This window comes from Carcharhinus amblyrhynchos, chromosome 31, assembly GCF_965287045.1.
Source record: "Carcharhinus amblyrhynchos chromosome 31, sCarAmb.v2.hapA, whole genome shotgun sequence".
NCBI lineage: Eukaryota > Metazoa > Chordata > Chondrichthyes > Carcharhiniformes > Carcharhinidae > Carcharhinus > Carcharhinus amblyrhynchos.
In genome coordinates this window covers 1,974,847-1,996,878 of record NC_137354.1, presented here as the reverse complement: position 1 = coordinate 1,996,878, position 22,032 = coordinate 1,974,847, and the positions used below count along the sequence as shown (strand labels likewise).

The 22,032-nt window shown below is 42.0% G+C and overlaps 1 protein-coding gene across 3 annotated transcripts in view; it reads left to right on the top strand.

Annotated features, from left to right (window-relative positions):
* The window catches only part of ccser2a (coiled-coil serine-rich protein 2a), a 670,411-nt gene that overhangs the window by 484,409 nt on the left and 163,970 nt on the right, over positions 1 to 22,032 (top strand). For all 3 annotated transcript variants that reach the window (XM_080215929.1, XM_080215928.1, XM_080215930.1), the window contains one exon: positions 8,207 to 8,275. In XM_080215929.1, the coding sequence (XP_080072055.1) occupies positions 8,207 to 8,275 (69 nt within the window). The remainder of the gene's footprint in view (positions 1 to 8,206; positions 8,276 to 22,032) is intronic.

Sequence of the window (22,032 nt, the reverse complement as noted above, 5' to 3'; positions counted from 1 at the left end):
GCTTGTTGTGACTTCTTTTAAATTTATTATTCCTGTCAAAACTATAATGACACAGAATTCACTTGATGGTTTTCTTAGCATTATGGCCGTGTTATTTTTGACATTCGATTACGACGATATAGCTTCTCAAATATCAAGAAAGGTGCTTTGCAGAGAAGTTAGGCCATGGGCCTGTTTCCAAGCTGTAAACCTCTATGACTCTAAGTATTCTGATGAAAATGGGTGTCAAGCTAAAGAAGGATATATTTTGAGGAAAATTGCATGCTAGGTAGGATTTTAATTTGGGAGAGAGGTCGAGTGGATTAAGGATTTAGGAGAATGAGATGGAAACAGCTAAAGGCACAGCTATAAGGTAAAGGAGGGGTGAAAGCTCCAAATTAGTTACAGTATCCAGGCCTAGTCAATGCCATGAGGATGAGAATTTTGGACTGGAGCTATTGAAAAACAGAAACCAATGTAACTGCACAAACCACGAAATGTGTGTGCACCGTAAATGGATGGAAATGATTTTAGTTTACCTCTGGCAGCTCTAACTTGGACTAGGAGCTAAACTAATTGGTACTTGCGATTTTGTGAATCTGTCCTGGTGAGTGCAAGATGAAAAGCTTTGATAGGTTGTCTTTTTTTTTGAGCATTGCTTGGTATTTATTTTTCTTGGAGAATGGAAGATTGAGAGGTGATGTGTTCTAACTCTTCACAACACTCAGAGGCATGATGAAAGCCAATTCTTACTGAAATTGAAGCCTTTGATCTAGCTGGGAGTCAATAGCCCAAGTGGAACTGGACTTGTCAATTGGCCATCTCTGAATCATATAGTGAGATATCAATATTTCAAAAGAAAAATGTGTCTGTGTACATATTCTCAGTTGCTCGTGCCTAGGTTGAAACCTTTTGCAAATCACCCACTAAACAGATTGCAGAACAACTCTGTGAAATATGAGACCAAAGTCTTCTTTCAGAATGGTCTTGATGAAATGTTTGCTGTCTATCCCTAGTTGCCTTGAAGGAATATTGGAGCCCTGGATTTGGTATTCCCATCACAATGTCAGGGAAGCTACCCACTACTTACCACAAATAATTATATTGTTGCTGTAAGATGTTTGGATTTCAGTTTCAGCACTTTAACAATCATGTGAATTCTCCCAGTAAGTCATTTAATATGTGACATAGTGTTTTTAAACAAAGGCATGACTACACAACTTGTTTCACTCTTTGTTTGCACTGAATTAATGGCTGAAGGAACTGTACAGGTGAACTGTGCTCCACTTGGAATTTCAGACGGAAATGAGAAATTTGCTCATCGAACATTTATCTGTTCAACCACAATGAGTGAGAAATTGCAGTCAAATCCCTGTACTAGTAGTGGCCCTCTGAAATCTGAAGGCAATATCATACTATTGTTAGGGTACAAATCAGAAACCCCAAAGTACGTTCTGAAGCCTGACTAGATCGTAACAGTTTTTTTCTATTTTGGCATCAGTGTGAGGATAAGATGTTTTACTCCATGTGCGATTCTATTGACAAACTAGGAAGCTTTTATCAAAGCAAACTTTATTTTAACAATACAGTTTAACTATAGTGAACAAATTTTTATCAACTTAACTTTTATCAATTAAAATACTTAAATGTGACAAGACACAATTCTTAACTGTTAACCTATTTCTTTTAGTTCCAATTTAAGCAATATTTCTTTTATTGACGTAAACTCCTCTTCAAAATCAGTTAGAGATGCACAGGCTTGCATACTTGGGACACATACTCCAGGACACTCCTAGAGAGAGAGAGACAAAGACCCATTTTTCCTAGCTGGTTCCAAACAGCAGCTTCCAGAGAGAGAGAGAGAAACCTCTTGCTACTTTCACAACCCCGCAGTGATTGCCTGCTGTTCCTTGTAAGCTTAGCTCCTCCCCTTAGAGATGACTCTCTGTCAATCAACTTAATCAAAACCCTACTTTGAAATCCCATGGGAAAAATCAAATAAACAAAAATATGTTAATTCAAATTAAAACAAACACATGCCTAGCTAAAATCAATCATTATCCTGCATTCTCAGCATGTGAGTTACTTGGTTTGTAGACAAATCATCACCATATAAAACAAAAATGTATGCCAAAGCTTGAGAATGAAGTTACAGATAAGATTCAAGACTTCAATATCCCCTGCTTTGTCTGGTTCTGAAGTAGTCTTGTTTTCCCCTTTGTGGATCTATTTATGCACCTCTCCCTACTCCCAGACAACACAAATCAGTGAATCATAGAATGGTTACAACATAGAAGGAGACCATTCAGCCAGCCATGTCTATGCCATCTCTCTTGAAGAACAGTTCACCCAGTGCCACTTCCCTCTCTACTTCCTGTAGCCCCTGCACATTTTCCCTTTTCATAGAATGATCAAGTTCTCTTTTGAATGCCTCTGTCACACACTCAGACTGTACATTCCACATCCTAATCTCTCAGTGCTTGAAAATTTGTCCTCATGTCACCATTGCTTATTTTGTCAATTATTTTACATCAGTGAATTCTGGCTCCCGACCTTTCTACCAATGGGAACAGTTTCTCTCCATCTACTCTGTCTAGACCCCTCGTGATTTTGAATGCCTCAATCGAATTTTTTCTGAACATTCTATGTTTCAAGGAGAACTGTCCCAGAATCTCCAATCTGTCTACTTGACTGAAGTTCTTTGACCCTGGAACCATTCTCCTGAATTTTTTCTGTGTCTAATGCCCTCACCTCTTTCTGAAAGAGTGGGTACCAGAACTAGAAGCAATATTTCTGTTGAGGCTGGACTATTGTTTTTTAACAGACTTAATCTGGCATGTTTCCCATTTTTCTGCTCGCGTCCACCAGCAATGCATGATGACACATTTGGTTGAGGCTGCCCTCTCTGATTCTCTGTGAACAGAGACACAGTTTCTTTCCCAGACACCAGACTGGGCAGTGAATCCACTCCTCCTCTCCTCCACGATAATAATTCAGTTCACTTCCCATCTACTGCGGGCTCTTACATCAAGCAGGAACCTATTACTGGTCAAAATTCAGAAAAGCAATTGATAATTTACTTCATTAGTTCATAAGATATAGGAACAGAATTAGACCATTTAGCGCATCAATTCTGCTCCGTAATTCGATCGTGGCTGATATGCTTCTTATTCCCATTTTCCTGCCTTCTCCCCATAACCCTTCAACCCATTACTAATTAAAAATCTGTCTAACTCCTCAAATTTACTCACTGTCCCAGCATTCATCGCACTTTGGGGTAGCACATTCCATGATTCAAGACCCTTTGGGAGAAGTAGTTTCTCCTCAACTCTGTTTTAAATTTGCTATCCCTTATTCTAAGACTATGACCTCTCGTCCTAGAATGCCCCATAAGAGGACGCATCATTCCACGTCTACTTTATCCAGACCTTTTATCATCTTCGATACCTCAATTTGATCTCCCTTCATTCTTCTAAATTTCAGGGAGTACAGGCCTAAACTGTTCAATCTCTCTTCATACAACAAACCTCTCATCTCTGGAATCAATCTAGCGAACTTCCACTGAACTGCCTCCAATGCCACTGCATCTTTCCTCAAATAAGGGGACCAAAATTGTGCACAGTACTCCAAGTGCAGCCGCAACAATGCCTTGTATAGTTGAAACAATACTTCCTTACCTTTTATATTCTATTCCTTTAGCTAGAAATGTCAACATTCCATTTACTTTCTTTATTACCTGCTGTAGCTGCATGCCAGTTTTCTGTGATTCATGAACAAGGACACACAGATCCCTCTGCATCAGGGTACCCCAAAGTCTCTCCTCATTTAGGTAATAAGTCACCCTCCCATATTTGCGACCAAAATGCAAAACCTCACACTTATCCACGTTAAACTCCAGCTGTCACATTTTGGCCTTCTCTCCTAACTTATCTATATCTATTTGTAAGGCCCTTATTTCCTCACTGCAACTTACTGTTCTGTCTATTTTTGTGTCATCTGCAAATCTGGCTTCAGAGCTTTCTATTCCTGTATCCAAGTTGTAAATATAGATTGTAAATAGTTTCAAACCTTTCAAACTCAAACTTATATGCAATGTGTGAGAAGCTGCATCATGGTCAACATCAATTGTAAAGTTCAATTTCAGGCTCCCCTGAACCGTACAAAGGAAACACTCTGGCTGGGATACTCCCAAAAAAATTCCAAGTCCCCAACATGCAAGAGAAAGGGAATAAATCCTGCTGGTATTTTCAGTGCGATTTCCTGAATGAATCTCCAACACGAATCTCATCACAGAGTGCCCTAACGTGATTCACTCTGAAAATCAGGGGCCTATTCTCAAAGGTTCATGGGAGAATCCCGGCCAGAGTGTTTCCTTTGTACGGTTCAGGGGAGCCTGAAATTGAACTTTACAATTGATGTTGACCATGATGCAGCTTCTCACACATTGCATACAAGTTTGAGTTTGAAAGGTTTGAAACTATTTACAATCTATATTTACAACTTGGAATCAGGAATAGAAAGCTCTGAAGCTAGATTTGCAGATGACACAAAAATAGACAACAGTAAGTTGCAGTGAGGAAATAAGAACCTTACAAATGGGTATAGATAAGTTAGGAGAGTGGGCCAAAATGCAGAGTTTAATGTGGGTAAGTGTGAGGTTATGCATTTTGGTCGCAAATATGGGAAGGTAACTTATTATCTAAATGGGGAGAGAGAGACTTCAGGGTGCTCTAGTGCAGAGGAATCTGCAGCAGAGGTCAGCAGCATAGCACTGAGCAGGCCACTGTGCATGCGCCAAACTGTCAGTGCTGAGATCGGTGCATGCAGTGACCTCTGTTTGCTGACCTCCTAATTGATGGCCAACCTTATCGCTGGCCATCCCTGCAACCCTCCATTGCTGGCCATCCAGACCCCTCAACCCCCATGGCCAGCCCCGATCACCTCCTCCCTCCCTCTCCCAGGCATCACAAGTGCAGAGAGGCTGCACGTCCTCCCACCCCTTCTTGCCCTGCCGCCTCGGCACTGTCTGATGCCCTTGGACAGCGTCAGGGAAAACACTAGCATGGTCAAGTTATCACTGCACAAGGGGTGCCCCTCCCTACTTACCCCTGACCTCTTGGGGTGGGGGGGCATCAGTGGCCTTCCCTCCAGTGGAATCAGGGTGCCTGCTCCCATTATTGGGGAGCAGTGGTAAATGTCGCTGGGGGAACTACTCCTTGAGGGGATTGGGGAGGGGGGGGAGCGTGGTGGTGGTGGTAGTAGTTGTGGTGGTGGTGGTGGTGGTGGTGAGGGGAAGAGATGCTAGCAGGCCAGAGAATTCAATTCCAGGCCAGCTGATGAAATGTAAATGGAGATTTGCATATTGTGATCAACTTTGCACCGATTTCCGGCCCGGAGCTGATAATGCTGGAAATTCGTGGAGGCTATGGCGCCCAGCGGGAAGCCCACAAGACAGCCTACACTCGGCCTGCTGTGTTACTCGAGCGGCCCAGCAAGCTGGGAGAATCACCCCCATTTTAAGTTCAATTTTCCACTAGTGATAGATTCATGTTCTTTAGAAAAGCTTTTTGCGCAAGGATTCCAAAAAGCTCATTCAAGCTTCTCTGTTCTTTTTTTTTAGGCACTTTATGTGAACCAAGCAAAATTATGCACAATGTTGCAAGGGGACATGAAATTAAAGTATTAAGCCAAAATCTCTTTTTATAGAATAGTTTTGCAGCCAACAGGATGATGTTATATACGGTTAGAGTAAGGGTAACTGGGTTATTTGCAGCTTAGCATCAATGATTACAGTTTACTGTTGCCCTAATATGTTTTGACCTCAGCTCCTGGATTAGATACTTTTTAAAGTAGTGCTGCTTTGAGAACTTTAGAGATGGAAGTTCATGGTGCTCTCCACTCTGAGGCATAATGATATGTTGCAGCTTCACAGACAGAAGGAACTTTGCTGTTTACTAGCTGTAGAAATGGAAACGTACACAGTGCCTAGGAAAGGTTAGGGCTGTGAATATTAAAAACTGAAATAAGGAGGCGAAAGAGGAACATGTCAGTCGTAATCCTTTAAAAAAACAAACCTAGTTCACACGAACCTGTGGATCAAGTATATTATCTCTCTAAATAAAAGCAAATTACTGCAGGTGTTGGAATCTGAAACCAAAAGAGATAATGCTGGAAAATCTCAGCCAGTCTGGCAGCATCATAAGGAGAGAAAAGAGCTGACATTTCGAGTCCAGATGACCTTTTGTCAAAGCTTTTCTCTCCTTACAGATATGCCAGAACTGCTGAGATTTTCCATTGTTTTCTCTTTTGGTATCTCTGTTTTACAGGAAGATGTTGTGGAACTGATGCAGGAAACCTAATTATTCTTATGCAATCTGAGATAATTTAGGCCTGATTTTAGAATTAGCATTATTCTGAGGATGTAAACCAACTGATATGTATGAACAAACTCACCTTTGTGGAATGTTGTTTACCAATCTAAAGGATGCATCCACATTGATACCACAACTGACACACTACATAACTGCTTACTGTCTACTCACAACTGATCAAATGCAGCTTCCCCCGACTTGAAATCTTGGGAAAGAATTCTTCCTGGGATGAGGGCTTTATCTTATAGAAAGGTTGAGCAGATTGGTTCTGCACCCGATGCACTGTAGAAGAACAGAGGTTATCTTATTCAACCACGTAAGATCCTGATAGCACTTGATAATGTGGATACTGGGAGGAGGTTCGCTCTTGTCTGAGACTAGAACAAGGAAACGTAGTTTCAGAATAAGAGGTCCGAGCTTTTAAGATTGGGATGCAGAAAAAATGTTCCTCTCAGAGGGTCTTTAGTATGTGGATTTCTCTTCCTTAGAATGCAGTGGTGGCTGGGTCATTACATTTATTCAAAGCAGAGGTAAACAGGTTTTTGATAGACAAGAGAGTTGAGGATTATGGGAGACAGACAAGAAAGTGAAAGTGAGACACAACAAGATCAGTCACAATCCTATTCAATTATGGACCAGGCTTCAAGAGCTAATGGTCTGCTCCTGCTTCTAAACCCTATGTTCCTAGCAGGGAATGTATCGTCGAATTGTCACTGAACAGATAAACCAGAATCCTAGAGCAACACCTGTGGACCCAGGTTCGAATCCCATTTGAATTTTAAAAGATCTGGAGTTCAAAGTCTAATCATGACCATGAAACCATTGTCATAAAAACCCAACTGGTTTAGTAATGTCCTTTAGGGAAGGAAACCTACTGTCCTTACCTGGTCTGGCCTGAATGTGACTCCAGATCCACAGCAACGTGGTTGAATCTTAGGGCAATTGGAGACGGGCAATAAATGTGCCCACATCCTGTGAATAAATTAAGAAAAGAAAGTGTATCTCAAATATTAAGATTCAGTTTTTTTCTAGAAATGTAATCAGCAACAGACTATGAATATATTAACTAAAAAACATAGCCTGTGAACATGTCATTTAATTGATGTAATTTCTATTTAATAGCTCAGGTATTTTAAAAAATAATAATGATCCCTAAAGGGATGTATTGATTATTACAATTGAGATAAGCGTGAGAGGAATACTACTCTCACTTTTAAATACCTCCAGTTCAAAAGCAACAGAGAGTATTTTCATGTTTTCCCCAAATACTTATGCTGAAAATAAGCACTGGAGAGTTCGCTCCTCCTGTCTCGTGAAGGTTTCGTTACCTGCTTTTTGAGGATGGAATATAATTTTTTTTTTGAAGTTACAAAGCCAGTGCTCAGAGTGGACCGGGCAAACCCAAATCCATTCCTTGCTTGCTCCAAAAATCAAATTCAAAATCCAATTGAACCGAATTCATGGGCCTCAGGAGAGAGACGAACAAGCTGTATCCCACCTTCGCCTTGATCTGAGCCAAAATGCCGAGAAAGTTTCATTACCTGCTGCAGTCAGATCCAATTACCTCAAAAGAATGTTGTTCTTTTGAAAAGATTAGCAGTTTATTATTCAGTGTGGACGACACTGCCAAGTACAATCTGCTCCATGCTGCATCTCTGCATGCACATCCATCAGGACTCTGGCACATGGACTGAATTGCCTGCTTTCATTGCCCAGCTGCTGGGAATTGAAATCAGGATTTTCCTGCTCAACATTTAGTTAAACTAAACATGACAAAACACTGGTTGACCTTCCTTTTATCTTACTCTTTGGAAACCACTTGGTTCAGATTCCTGTATCTTTCCTTGTTTTTTCAGAATGACGATGGCTCTCCAGTAATATCACCAACACAAGAACAAGCTGAGGCTGTAAACTCTACCGATAAGGTAAATTGTTCCTCTTTCCTTCGCATGCAGGGTATTGAATACAGAAAGATATTTAAGTACAGTTTCTATCAATGTTACTGAGGCCACACAGAAAACAAATGTGAAATATTCTCTTTGGTATTGAAATTTAATATAAGCCAAATTGCTTAACACAGTACATGGTAGTACAAATCATTATTGCACTGTGTACACAACCTCATTGTAATTACTTAAATTTTCTAACTCTTCTATCCCAAACAGGCAAATATTTACCATTTTTTCTTCAAGTTGTTGCTCTCTCCAAGTGTTAAATGCTAAATTCATCTAAACCTGGGCACAGCTGTGTACAAATATGTGGGAATTTGAAAGAAGAATTACATCTGTAGTCAGTTTTTAATTGTGCTCATTTGATTCACACACAATTCCACCACAAGAAACAGTAGGTTTTCCAAAGCTATCAGGGATACCTGAAACATGACTGAGGGAGGGACAGAACAGGCAGCTCAACGTTCCAGGGCACAGATGCTATAGGAAGATAGAACAGGAGGTAAGAGAGGAGGGGGAGTTGTGTTTTTGATTAGGGAAAACATCACAGCAGTACTGAGAGGGGATATATCCGAGGGTTCGCCCACTGAGTCTATGTAGGTTGAACTGAAAAATAAGAAGGGGGAAATCACTTTAGTAGGGTTGTACTATAGAACAAAGAACAACACAGCACGGGAAACAGGCCCTTCGGCCCAACGAGCCCATGCCGCCATTTTAACATTGAGTGCCCTCCTCTACCCATGACCTATGTCTACACCTATTGGGGAAGATTGAGGGAAGCCTAATTTAGGGACAATTTGTTACACCAGTCAGCCTAAGAGCACGTTTTTGGGGTTTTGGAGGAAACCGGAGCACCCGGAGAAAACCCATGCAATCACGGGGAGAATGTGCAAACTCCCGCAGACACCAGCCCAAATCCATGTATCTGCACAGCGAACAGTGATAGTCACTGAGCTGTCATGTTGCCCATCAGATGGTCCAGTTTAAGCGTACACTGACGACGTGAAGCACTAGGCAACTCTCAAAGCAACATCCAAGAGCAGCCATCGCACAACCCACCGTGTGTATGCCCCTTGTTGGTCAACAAGGTGGACCGAATCTCCTGTGAAGTAAAAGAAAAGACATCAATAAACATGCAAAACTTAGACATTTACGGAATCCCCAGAAGCGCAGAAATAAAGCAAGTGAGCCATGAAATATTTTGGAAGGTCTGTAGGAATCAATTGATTCCTAGGAACGTCCCAAAGCTCTTGATCTTTATTTAGAAAAGTCTCCTGTATCCCTCCATCTCTAGTCTGCGCATGTGCCTGTCTAAGTAAGCCTTAAACAAGCCCAGCACACCTCCCTCCACCACCCTACTTGGCAGTGCATTCCAGGCCCCCACCACCCTCTGTGTGAAAAACCTCCCTCTAACATCCAAGTTATACCTCTCCCCCCTCACCCTAAGCCCGTGGCCCCTCGTAATTATTGTATCCAACCTAGGAAAAAGCTTACCACTGTTCACTTTATCTATACCCTTCATAATCTTATACATCTTTATTAGATCCCCCCTCATCGTCTGCCTTTCTAAGGAGAACGGCCCCAATTTGCCCAATCTTTCCTCGTAGCTCAGGCCTTCCTTACCAGGCAACATCCTGGTAAAACTTGTCGTTATAAGCCCCCAAATAGCAGGAAATTGAGGAGCAAATATGTAAGGAGATTATAGATATCTCCAAGAAAAATAGGATGGTAATAGTAATTTTCCCAACATTGACTGGGACGGCCATAGGGGTTTGGATGGAGAGAAATTTGTTGAGTGTATTCAGGAGGAATTTCTCATTCAGTATTTGGATGACCCGACTAGAGAGGGGCAAAACTTGACTTCCTCTTGGAAAATAAGGAAGGGCAGGTAACAGAAGTGTTAGTGAGGGATCATAATTCCATTAGTTTTAAGATAGCTATGGAGAATGATAGGTCTGGCCCAAAAGTTAAAATTCTAAATTGGGGCAAGGCAAATTTTGATAGTATTAGACAGGAACGTTCAAAAGTTGAGTGGGGAGGGTCTGTTTGCATGCAGAGGGACATCTGGTAAGTGGGAGGTTTTCAAAAGCGTGTTAAACAGGGTTCAGGCTAAGCTCCTTGCTTTTAGAGTGAAGGGCAAGGCTGGCCGAAGTAAGGGATGACTCGGGATATTGAGGTCCTGGTCAAGAAGAAGAAGGAGGCATATGACATGTACAGGCAACTGGGATCAAGTGGCTCCCTTGAAGAGTATAGAGGGTGTAGGAGTAGAGCTATGAGAGAAATCAGGAGGGCAAAAAGGGACATGAGATTGTTTTGGCAGATGAAGCAAAGGAGAATCCAAAGAGCTTCTACAAATACATAAAAGGCAAAAGAGTAATCGGAGAGAATAGGGCCTCTTAAGGACCAGCAAGGTCATCTATATGCAGATCCACAAGAGATGGTGGAGATTCTAAATGAATATTTCTCATCAGTATTTCCTGTTGAGAAAGGCATGAATGTTTGGGAATTTAGGGAAATAAATAGTGATGTCTTGAGGAGTGTACATACTACAGAGAAGGAAATGCTGGAAGTTTTAAAGCACATCAAAGTAGGTAAATCCCCGGGACCTGATGAAGTATATCCCAGGACGTAATGAGAGGCCAGGAAGGAAATTGCAGGTTCCCTATTAGAGATATTTGAATCATTGGTAGTCACAGGTGAGGTCCCTGAAGATTGGAGGGTGGCAAATGTGTGTTTGTTTAAGAAGGGCTGCAGGGAAAAGCCTGAGAACTACAGGCTGGTGAGTCTCACATCTGTAGTGCGTAATTGTTAGAAGGTATTCTGAGAGGATCTACCGGCATTTAGAGAGGCAAGGACTGATTAGGGACAGTCAACATGGCTTTGTGAGTGGAAAATCATGTCTTAGAAATTTGATTGAGTTTTTTGAAGGGATAACGAAGAAGGTAGATGAGGACAGTGCAGTCGACATTGTCTACTGGACTTTAGCAAGCCCTTTGACAAGGTACTGGTATGGTAGGTTGTTGCATAAGGTTCAATCTCACGGGATCCAGTGTGAGGTAGGCAGTTGGACTCAAAATTGACTTGATGACAGAGGACAGAGGGTGTTTGTAGAGGGATGTTTTTCAAACTGGAGGCATGTGACCAGCGTTGTGCCTCAAGGACCGGTGCTGGTTCCACTGTTATTTGTCATTTATATTAATGATTTGGATGAGAATTTAGTAGGCATGGTTAGTAAGTTTGCAGATGACACCAAGATTGGTGGCGGAGTGGATAGTGAAGAAGGTTGTCTAGGATTGCAATGAGATCTTGACCAGTTGGGCCAGTTGTTGATGAATGGCAAATGGAGGTTAATTTAGATAAATGCAAGGTGATGCATTCTGGTAGATCGAGTCAGGGCAGAACTTACTCACCATGAGGCTTTTGGAGGACATAAAGAAAATAATTTTCAGGGCACTCCCCATATAAATGACGTCAGAAATTCCACTCCTTCACTCCACCCGCATGAGAATCTGAAAAGCTACAACATGCAGAGTGAAACCCAATGATGACAGGAGAACCTGGAGCTGGAGTAGGCCATTCAGCCCCTCGAGCCTGCTCTGCCATTCAGTAAAAGCAGCACTGATCTAATTGTTGCCTAAACTCCATTCCTCTGCCTCCCCTGATAACCTTTGACTCCTTTGTTAGTTCAAGAACCTACCAATCCCTGCTTTAAAATTATTTGCTGATTTCATCTCCATCACTCTTGGGGGAAGAGAGATTCAAAAACTCTTAAAAATTATCTTCCTCATCATAAAAAGGGCAGCCCTTATTTTTAAACAATGTCCCCTTGTTCTCTCCCACATCCTTTCCATGTACACTCTGTCAAGTCTCAATGATTGGAAATTTGATTGTCTGCCCTCACTGACCTCAGGAAGTTTGTGTACCTTTCAGTTAAAGTTGAAGAACATTATGTCCCTCTATGCAAATCACTAACTTTTAACTATAGCTAGAATCAATTACCCAAATAATCTTCACCTGTTCAGCCACACCTAACATTGTAAATTGACCACTATTGTTTACAGAACCTTTCTGTGATGGATGATTCTTGGCTAAATGAGCTTTACCTTACTAGGTTCTATTATTTGGTCAAAATTGGTTCTGCTGTGGGCCAGTACTCAAGCTTCTGGAACAGCCAGCAAAACACTAAGAAATGTTATCAGAGTATGTTGAATTTGCAGCAGCATTTTCCTGAAAGTGGACCACGGTGCTGTGTATCACTGTTACACTGCAATTCCACAACATCAGTAAAGCAGTTCCAAACTGCCCGTCTCTGTGTTCTCAGTATCGTGACACTGTTCAGTGATGTGGTTTAAAGGTAGTGGACTTTATTCCCAGATGTTATACTCCAGTTTCTAAACTGCCTATGCTTGTCAAATTACAGAAGCTGTCTGAGTATAATTAATTTCTGAAGGTTTATTTCTGCACTGAGATTACTGAAACCTTGTGCCACAGCAGCTTCCACCTCCTGCAGTTTAAAGCTTCATTTGCCATTTTTCAAGTAACATCGCTTCAACTCTTGGTCCTCTCTTTGATGTGGGGCGGGGGGGGGGAGACGGTGGGGTAGCGGTAATGTCACTGGACTTATAACTCAGATGGCCGGGTTGATTCTCTGGGGACACGGGTTCAAATCCCACCAGACAGCTGGTGGAATTTAAATTCAGTGAATACAGTTTGTCATATAAAGCTAGTCTCAGTAATGGTGACCATGAAGCCATCAGCGACTGTTGTAAAAACCTGTCTGATTCACTCATGTCCTTTAGGAAAGGAAAATTGTCATCCTTACCTGGTTTGGCCTACAGACCCACAGCAATGTGGTTGACTTTTAATTGCCCTCTGAAATGGCCCAACAAATCACTCAGTTCAAGAGCAATTAGGGATGAGCAGCAAATGCTGGCCTTTCCATCAATACCGACAGGCATTAAAGAATAAATTCTAAAATTTAATAGACCTTTCTATTTTCCTCTCTCATGCCTATTCTTTTAATGGGACAGCACAGTAGTGCAGTGGATAGCAGTGCTGCTTCACAGTTCTAGGCACATGGGTTCGATTCCCAGCTTGGGTCACAGTCTGTGTGGAGTTTGCACATTCTCCTCGTGTCTGCGTGGGTTTCTTCCAGGTGCTCTGGTTTCCTCCCACAGTCCAAAGGTGTGCGAGTTAGGATGATTGGCCAAGCTAAAATTGCCCCTTAGTGTCCTGAGATGCATAGGTTAGAGGGATTGGTGGGTAAATATGTAGAGATATGGGGGTAGGGCCTGGGTGGGATTGTGGCCAGTGTAGACTGAATGGAACAAATGGCCTCCTTCTATACTGTAGGGATTCTATGCTAATTCATTCCTTTTCTTTCCCTTTGCTGACCTCTCTATCATCATGCCAAAGGTCCCACCCACTTTCCTCAACAATAGAGATACAGTTAATAATAGGTGGTTTCCATACAGTTTGCTGTACATCGCTGCCCTCACTGATACTCCACAAGAATCATAGAGATTTACAATCTTCATGTCTTCACTGCACTGGCCTCTGCAATCCCCTCCACTCAGTCTTAGTCTCACTTGAAATCTTTTCCAATCCTGTTGACAGTCAATCACCCAGCATTCTAGAACCTTTCCACCTTCCTCCCTTTCGCAAGCCCCCCTCAGACTCCATCTCTGTAAACATACTTTGGGATCACTACCTCTAACGCTCCTGGAACTCCAGCTTTGACTCGACTCCTTTTGATTAATATTTTGGGATTTTTTTTTGTCATCGGTTCTACAGAAGTCAGGTAGTTGTTGTTGAGCAGAGTACTGTTTTTAACCTCGTTAATGCACTTAGCATTCCTGTTTGACTCCACAACAGGAATCCTTGAAATTAAGCAAAGCATTTTCTTTTTAAGGACTAATTAAACTTTGAAACTACCAAGCTGAAAGTCATATATAGCATACAGAGACCATCACCAAGATGCAGTGAGCTATTGGTGATGATCAGATACTGGGAATTTTGCAGTAGCAACTCACTGCCTGATTCCCAAACCCAGTACTTGAGTGCGATGGAACATTCTACTTGCCATGGTGAGTGCAGCTCCAACATCACCATCCAGGACAAATCAGGCCACTTGCTGGGCACCCCATCCACTACCTTCAGCATTCACCCATCCAATACTGATGCACAGTCACAGCCATGTACATGATCTACAAAAAGCATTTCAGGAACTCAACAAGGTTCCTTAGACAATACCCTCAAAACCCGCAACCACTACCATCTAAAAGCACAAGAGCAGCAGATAGAGTGGAACATCATCATCTGCAAGTTCCCCTCCAAATCACTCATCATCCTGCCTTGAAAATATATTGCTGTACCTTATAATGTCACTGGGTCAAAATCCTGGAACACCCTTCTTAACAGCGTCATGGGTATACCTACATTACTACAGTGGTTCAAGAAGACAGCTCACCACCATCATCTCAAGGGGAAAATAGGGATGGGCAGTAAATGGTGGGCTTCATCAGCAACAGCCACGTCCCATGAAACAAATAAAAAACAATTAACTTGAATGCTGGGAACAGTTTTGACGATTAGTTTGTCTTTTTATGATTTCAAAGTAACCCATCTTATCTTAAACAATAATCTGAAAAGGCTACTGCAAATTATTCTCTCTTTCCCTACTCAGTAAACATTTGGGATTGAACCAAACTTTAAAATGGCACAAAATTTGAAGGGGAAAGAATTATTAATGAGATATGAATTTTGTTGTATTGGAAAAACATTCTTATCTCTGCTTTATGTCAAATCTCTCTTCATTCTGAGTTATTATTTATTTTTAACTTTGTTACCCTGAATGAACTAATCGGAGTTCTCCCCTGGATAGTCTGGTGTCTGGTGACACTCAGTAATCTAGAAGCCTATTTGGTGACTCCATTGCAGTTGGTTCCAGGCTCAACAAGGATGAACAAGTGAGCTCTGTCCTTGCATTATCATGGCAACAGTGGGAAATGGCTGAGCATGAATCAGGGCAGTCTCTCTCTGACTCTAATTGACTGATCTTGAAATTTGCAATGCACTATACACACCATGGCCTCAACAGTACAACATTCTGACTCTTCAAGGTGATAGGCCGCGAAATTCACAGTCATCATTATCCCCTAAATCACTGATTTTTTTTAGTGACAGGTTGAGGGGTGTTGGGGGATGTGCTAGTGGAGTGGGGTGGGGGGGTTGTGGGATTGTAATAGGATTAGTCCAAAAATTGAGGAGCCAACACTGACCAGGTTTTATTTAGTTATTTAATACTGGGATGTGAGCAGCACTGGCTAGGCCAGCATTTATTGCCCGTCCCTAACTGCCTTTGAGAAAGTGGTGGTGAGCTGCCTTCACGAACGGCTGCAGTCTGTGTGGTGTAGGTACACCCACAGTAATGTTAGAGAGGGAGTTCCAGGATTTTGACCCAGTCTCAGCGAAGCAATGATGATATAGGATGGCACAGTGGTCAACACTGCTACCTAACTGTGCCAGGGGCCTGTGTTCAGTTCCCGGCTTGAGTCACTGTTTGTTTACACGTTCTATATCTGTGTGGGTTTCCTCTGGATGCTCCAGTTTCCTTCCACAGTCTGAAAAACGTGCTGGTTAGGTGCATTGACCCTAACAGGCACAGGACTGTGGTGAGTATGGGATTTTCACAGTAACTTTGTTACAGTGTTAATGTAAACCTACTTGTGGCTAATAGATAAATGTTTCCAGATCAGGATGGCGTATGACTTGGAGAGAAACTTGCAAGCGCTGGTGTTCCCATGTGTCTGTTACCTTAGTCATCTTGGTGATTGGGGTTGCGGATTTGGGAGGTGCAGTTGAGGAATTGCTTTAGTGTATCTTGTGGAGTGGGATGACAATATTGCCTTTTTAACTAGAGCTTCATTTCACCCCTTAGTTTTGTAAGTACAAAGCCAGCTGCCCTTACTGTCTGATGCCAGTCCTCAGCCACCTGACGAAGGGACAGGCTGTCCCGAAAGCTTGCGGCTTTTGCTACAAATAAACCTGTTCGGACTTTAAACTAGTGGGATTTCTTTCTGTTTCACCCCAGTCCAACGCTGGCATCTCCACATCATGGCCAGTTCTCAGTACAGAGGAGTTTTAAAGTGTATTTGTGTAGCATTGTGAGGATACAGAAACTGCTTTAATATTAAAACTTTGGGATGTTTTGCTGTGTTTACAATACCATGCAAATGCAAATTGTCCTTTTAGATTCAGCCTGTTTGCGTGTGGACTCTTTCAGAGCTGCTCCCAATATTTACTTTTCCAAATCTAGCTTCCATCCCCAGTGGCAGATTTGTAGACTCGAGATCTATGAATTTGGGATAAGGGAGCTATCTTTAGAGTTTAAGCCACTTGGATCTTGCAACAGAAGATGTTTTCTACAAAAATTGAATTCAAATAAAGCCACTATAAAAGGAGGTTTAAGATAACAATGTGAGAAAAGAAACTTGATGTCAATCAACTCATCCCAATGCTCTGTGACCTAGCAGCTGGGGAACGTATTGTAAATATCCCAACATACTTTGTGTTCCTTTCAAGGCAAGTTGTGACAGCACACCCTTTTCTGATGTTTGCTGAATCCTTGTGAAGCTCTGGCTTTCTGTCATTGGCTGTGCATGCACAGCCATTGTGAGTGACAGAGTGGGCAGGAGCATAGCTGACGCTGCTCAAATCATCATGGCCATGCGTTAGGTGGCTTCATACACCTTAGTGATCTTGCCTTTTCTTTAATTTTAGATTTTTTTTGATTAATGTGAGATGCTGCAATGTGTTTTTGTCTATTGGTCTTCAACTATGTTCTTTTCATTCGTTCTTTCTGAGAAACAACTGTTGTAATAAAGTCTGTAATACGGTGAAACACCTAAGAAGGTGCAGTCTTTCAGGGTGTTTTTTACCTTTTGGCTGAATTGATGCACGTTATTGGTGGGCAGGGTTATGTGCAAAAGCAGAGAAAGTTTGTGCAAATGCCCAAAACACGGTTATGTAACAGTGAACATGTATTAGCCAATCAGAGTGAGAATGGTGTATTAGATTGTTAGAACAAGAATGAACAAAATAGGGACAATGGATGTGGTGACCCACACTTACTTCTCTCTCACTGAAAGCTGTTGCAAACAGGTAGGTGATGTATGTGCATTCTCTATAGACACATGTAGCAGTACTGCCAGGTTGGCTGCAACAGAGCGAGGTCAGTGGGTTTTTACACGTATGAGCTATGCGCAGATGGGTGGCATTCTGTGACCCAGTGAATTTGTGATTAAACTGTGACGGGCAGATTAAAGATAAGCAAGGGCAAAACGTGAAAGAAAGGTATGTATGCTACACAATTACATGCAAGGTGACCAACTCTGAGGAAGTAAAACATGGTACACTTTGGTGTTGGGGGGGAGGGTGGTAGTGGGAAGGTTTGCTGGAGTGGGTAGGGATATTGGGGTGTATTGCTGGATGGTCCTTGATAATCCATGCACAAGACACCAGTTGATGTTTGCTCTCCCCGAAAGACATGTATGCTCTTCACTACTTCACCAGAGCGTTTCCCTATTCATTCAGATAACGTGCATCATTCTTGCCTTGTAGAGGTGGAGTGTACCCCTAAGTAAACCTGCTGTCATCTCAAACTGTCATGTGCAATGCTGCAAAGTGTAGACAGTTTCATCCAAGTGATTGGGTTTGAGCTGAGAGAGATGAAACAATATTCAGTTCAACTTTCCAAGTTATTAGTTTCGCACCAATAGCTGAATGTGAAGGGCAGTGTTTGAGGAAAAGGTTTCACTGAAAGTGCACTGAGCACAATGTATACATTTGCCTCAGTTTCCAAAGGAAATTTAATTAGTTCTAACCTGTTGTACACTAGATAATTAAATTTAAGCATTTATTATTTGTACAGTACAGCTTATTTGAGTAGAGAATGCCAACTGTTTAATGTTGTTTTTGTGGGTTAGAGCAACTGGAGCATATTGAGACAGTTTTCTCTCTGTCCCCTTGGCACCAATACTTCCTACTCCATAGATCGCAGAATTAGTAAATTGTGATGGTGCAGAAGACAGGCATTCGGTCCGTTGGGTCTGCTCCTGTTCTTCAAATGAACATTATGACTTAATGCCTTTCCCCATACCTCTGCCAACCACACAAATAAGGAATGTTACTGATTAATTTCAGTGTGACCTGATCCTTGCTATGTAGATTGTATGCCCCGAGGCCTGGTGGATTATATCATACACCAAGTCCTCTCATCTGTTTCTCAACTACTTATTGTATTCAACCAGCCCGGGCTTGCAAACCAGAGAACAAAGAAAAATAATAGCACAGATAAACGGAAAACATCATATCCAAAATGGGATGCAATTCTGTGATTGAAGAAAACTTACTGAACAGTTCTGATTGTGCTAAGAATTGCACAAACAACTGATTTAAGATTACCAGTTAGGATCACAGTGTGGCTCAATTGTGTGCTTCAACCATTCTTTAAATGAAGGGTGATTGCAGTACTTGCTGATGGATCTGGGTGTCCTAGTACACAAAAAATTGGCCTGCAGGCACAGCAAGTGATTTGGAAGGCAATGGAATGTGGGTGCTTATTGCAAGAGGAATAGAATAAAGGAATGGGGAAGTTTCATTGCAACCACACAGGACTTTCGTGAGACCATATCTGGAATATTGTGTACGATTTTGGTTTCCTCATTTGAAAAAAAGATATAATTGCTTGAGAAGCAGTTCAGAGAAGGTTCACAGAAATCTCCCCTGGATGAAGGGCTTATCCTATGAAGAAAGGTTGAACAGATTGGGCCTATACTCATCGGAGTTTAGGTGACCCTATCGAAACATCAGAGAACTTAAGAACATAAGAAATAGGAGCAGGAGTAGGCCATCTAGCTCCTTGAGCCTGCCCCGCCATTCAGTAAGATCATGGCTGATCTGAAAGTGGTTCAGTTCCACTTACCCGCCTGCTCCCCATAACCCTTAATTCCCTTATCGATCAGAAATCTATCTACCTGTGACTTAAACATATTCAATGAGGTAGCTTCCACCACTTCAATAGGCAGAGAATTCCAGAGATTCAGCACCCTCTGAGAGAAGACGTTCCCCCTCAACTCTGACACCCCCCCCCCCCCCCCCTTAGTTTGAGGCTGTGTCCTCTAGTTCTTGTTTCCTTTCTAAGTGGAAAGAATCTCTCTGCCTCTACCCTATCTAGCCCCTTCATTATCTTATATGTCTCTATAAGATCACCCCTCAGCCTTCTAAACTCCAAGTACAGGCCCAATCTACTCAATCTCTCCTCATAAGGTAACCCCCTCATCTCTGGTATCAACCTGGTGAACCTCCTCTGTACTTCCTCCAAGGCCAATATATCCTTTCGCAAAGAAGGGCACCAATAAGGGATTGGATAGGGTGGATACCAGAGGGGTGTTTCCTCTTGTGGGGAAACTGAAACTCGGAGTACATAATTTCAGAGTAAGAAGTCTCACTTTAAAGAGAGATGTGGCGAATTTATTTTCTTTCAGAGGGTTATTAGAGTGTGGAATTCTCTTCTGAAGGCAGTGATGTCCATTTCAATAACTTCAAATTTTCCAAAGCTTATTTGGAAAATACGAACAGGAGTGGGCCATTTAGCTCTAAGTCTGTTCAGCATTTTAGCACAGTAAAAAGTCTGACAACACCAGGTTTTAGTCCAACCTATTTATTTGGACTAAAACCTGGTGTTGTCAGACTTTTTACTGTGTTTACGCCAGTCCAACGCCGGCATACCCACAGCATTTTAGCAAGCAGTTAATTGTATAATCCTTTCGTGAATTGTGACTTGTTGAATAATTTTTGGTGTACAAAGTCAAAAGCAAAAGAAAGATTTGTTTTGTATACTGATTGCTTTGGAAGTACTGAGCATTGACAAGTGTTTCCAAGTCAATAAGCTATTTTTAACTACGTGTAGGGAATGCAGCAGCTGTTTAGTGCATGATAAGGTCCCATAAACAGTAGTGAGACAATGACCAGAGAGTCTACTTAAAGTAACACCTGTTAATGAATAATCATTCAGAAGAGCACCAGGAATAACTGCACTGATATTCCATGGCACTATTCAATGAATTTCTTATATTCACCCAAACAGGCAAACGTGGACTTGGTTTAATATCTTATCCAAAAAAGGCACTTCAGACAATGCTGCACTCCCTCATCATTGCACTAGATTGACAGGACCTCACACACCTTGGACATTCTGTCTTCCACCTTCTTCCATTGGGAAAAAGATACAAAAGTTTGAGGTCACGTACCAACCAACTCAAGAACAGCTTCTTCCCTGCTGCCATTAGACTTTTGAATGGACCTACCTTGCATTAAGCTGATCTTTCTCTACACCCTAGCTATGACTGTAACACTACATTCTGCACTCTCTCCTTTCCTTCTCTGTGAATGGTATGCTTTGTCTGTATAGTGTACAAGAAACAATACTTTTCACTGTATGATAATACATGTGGCAATAATAAGTAAAATCAAATCAAACAGCCTGAATACTGGGCTGAAGTTTCGTGTAGGATTTGAACCCACAACCTTTGGACACAGAGGTGAGGGTGTCTCCGAATACGCCAAGGGTTCATGTTTCTTTTCATTATTTTTTATTGTGACAACTGTCTGAACATTGTGTACATTTGCTTGTTTAAGTTATTGAACAAAGACAAAGCTGAGTGTCCACTTCATTTATAAAAGTTTCCAGCGTTTTCCTAACTCTTTATGCCAGGCGTCCAATCTGTAGGAAACTTTCCAGAATCTGTAGAATTTTGAAGGAAAACCACTAGCAAATGCACGATCTCCATAACCACCTTGGGAGTGTAGATGATCAGGTGTGGGGGATTTATCAGATACAGCAGGATATAGGCCAGTTGGAGACTTGGGCAGAGAGATGGCAGATGGAGTTTAATCCAGATAAACGTGAGGTAATGCATTTTGGAAGGTTTAATACAGATAGGAAATATACAGTAAATGGCAGAACCATAAAGAGTTTTGGTGGGCAAAGGGATCTGGGTGTACAGGTACACAGGTCACTGAAAGTGGCAATGCAGGTGGAAAAGGTAGTCAAGAAGGCATTCGGAATGCTTGCCTTCATCGGCTGGGGTATTGAGTTTAAAAATTGACTAGTCATGTTGCAGCTTTGTAGAACCTTAGTTAGGCTGCAATTGGGATATAGTGTTTAATTCTGGTCGCCACACTACCAGAAGGATGTGGAGGCTTTGGAGAGGGTACAGAAAAGATTTACCAGGATGTTGCCTGGTATGGAGGGTATTAGCTATGAGGAGGGATTGGAGAAACTTGGTTTGTTCTTACTGGAGCAACGGAGGTTGAGTCTACAAGATTATGAGAGGCATAGACCGAGTGGATAGTCAGAAGCTTTTTCCCAGGGTGGAAGAGTCAATTACTGGGGGGCACAGGTTTAAGGTGCGAAGGGCAAGGTTTTAAAAGAGGTGTACACGGCAGTTTTTTTTACACAGAGTAGTGGGTGCCTGGAACTCGTTGCCGGGGGAGGTAGTGGAAGCAGATACGGCAGTGACTTTTAAGGAGCTTCTTGACAAATACGTGAATGAGATGGGAATAGAGGGATATGGTCCCCAGAAGGTAGGGGATTTTAGTTCAGTTAGGCAGCATGGTCTGTGCAGGCTTGGAGGGCCGAAGGGCCTGTTCCAGTGCTGTAATTTTCTTTG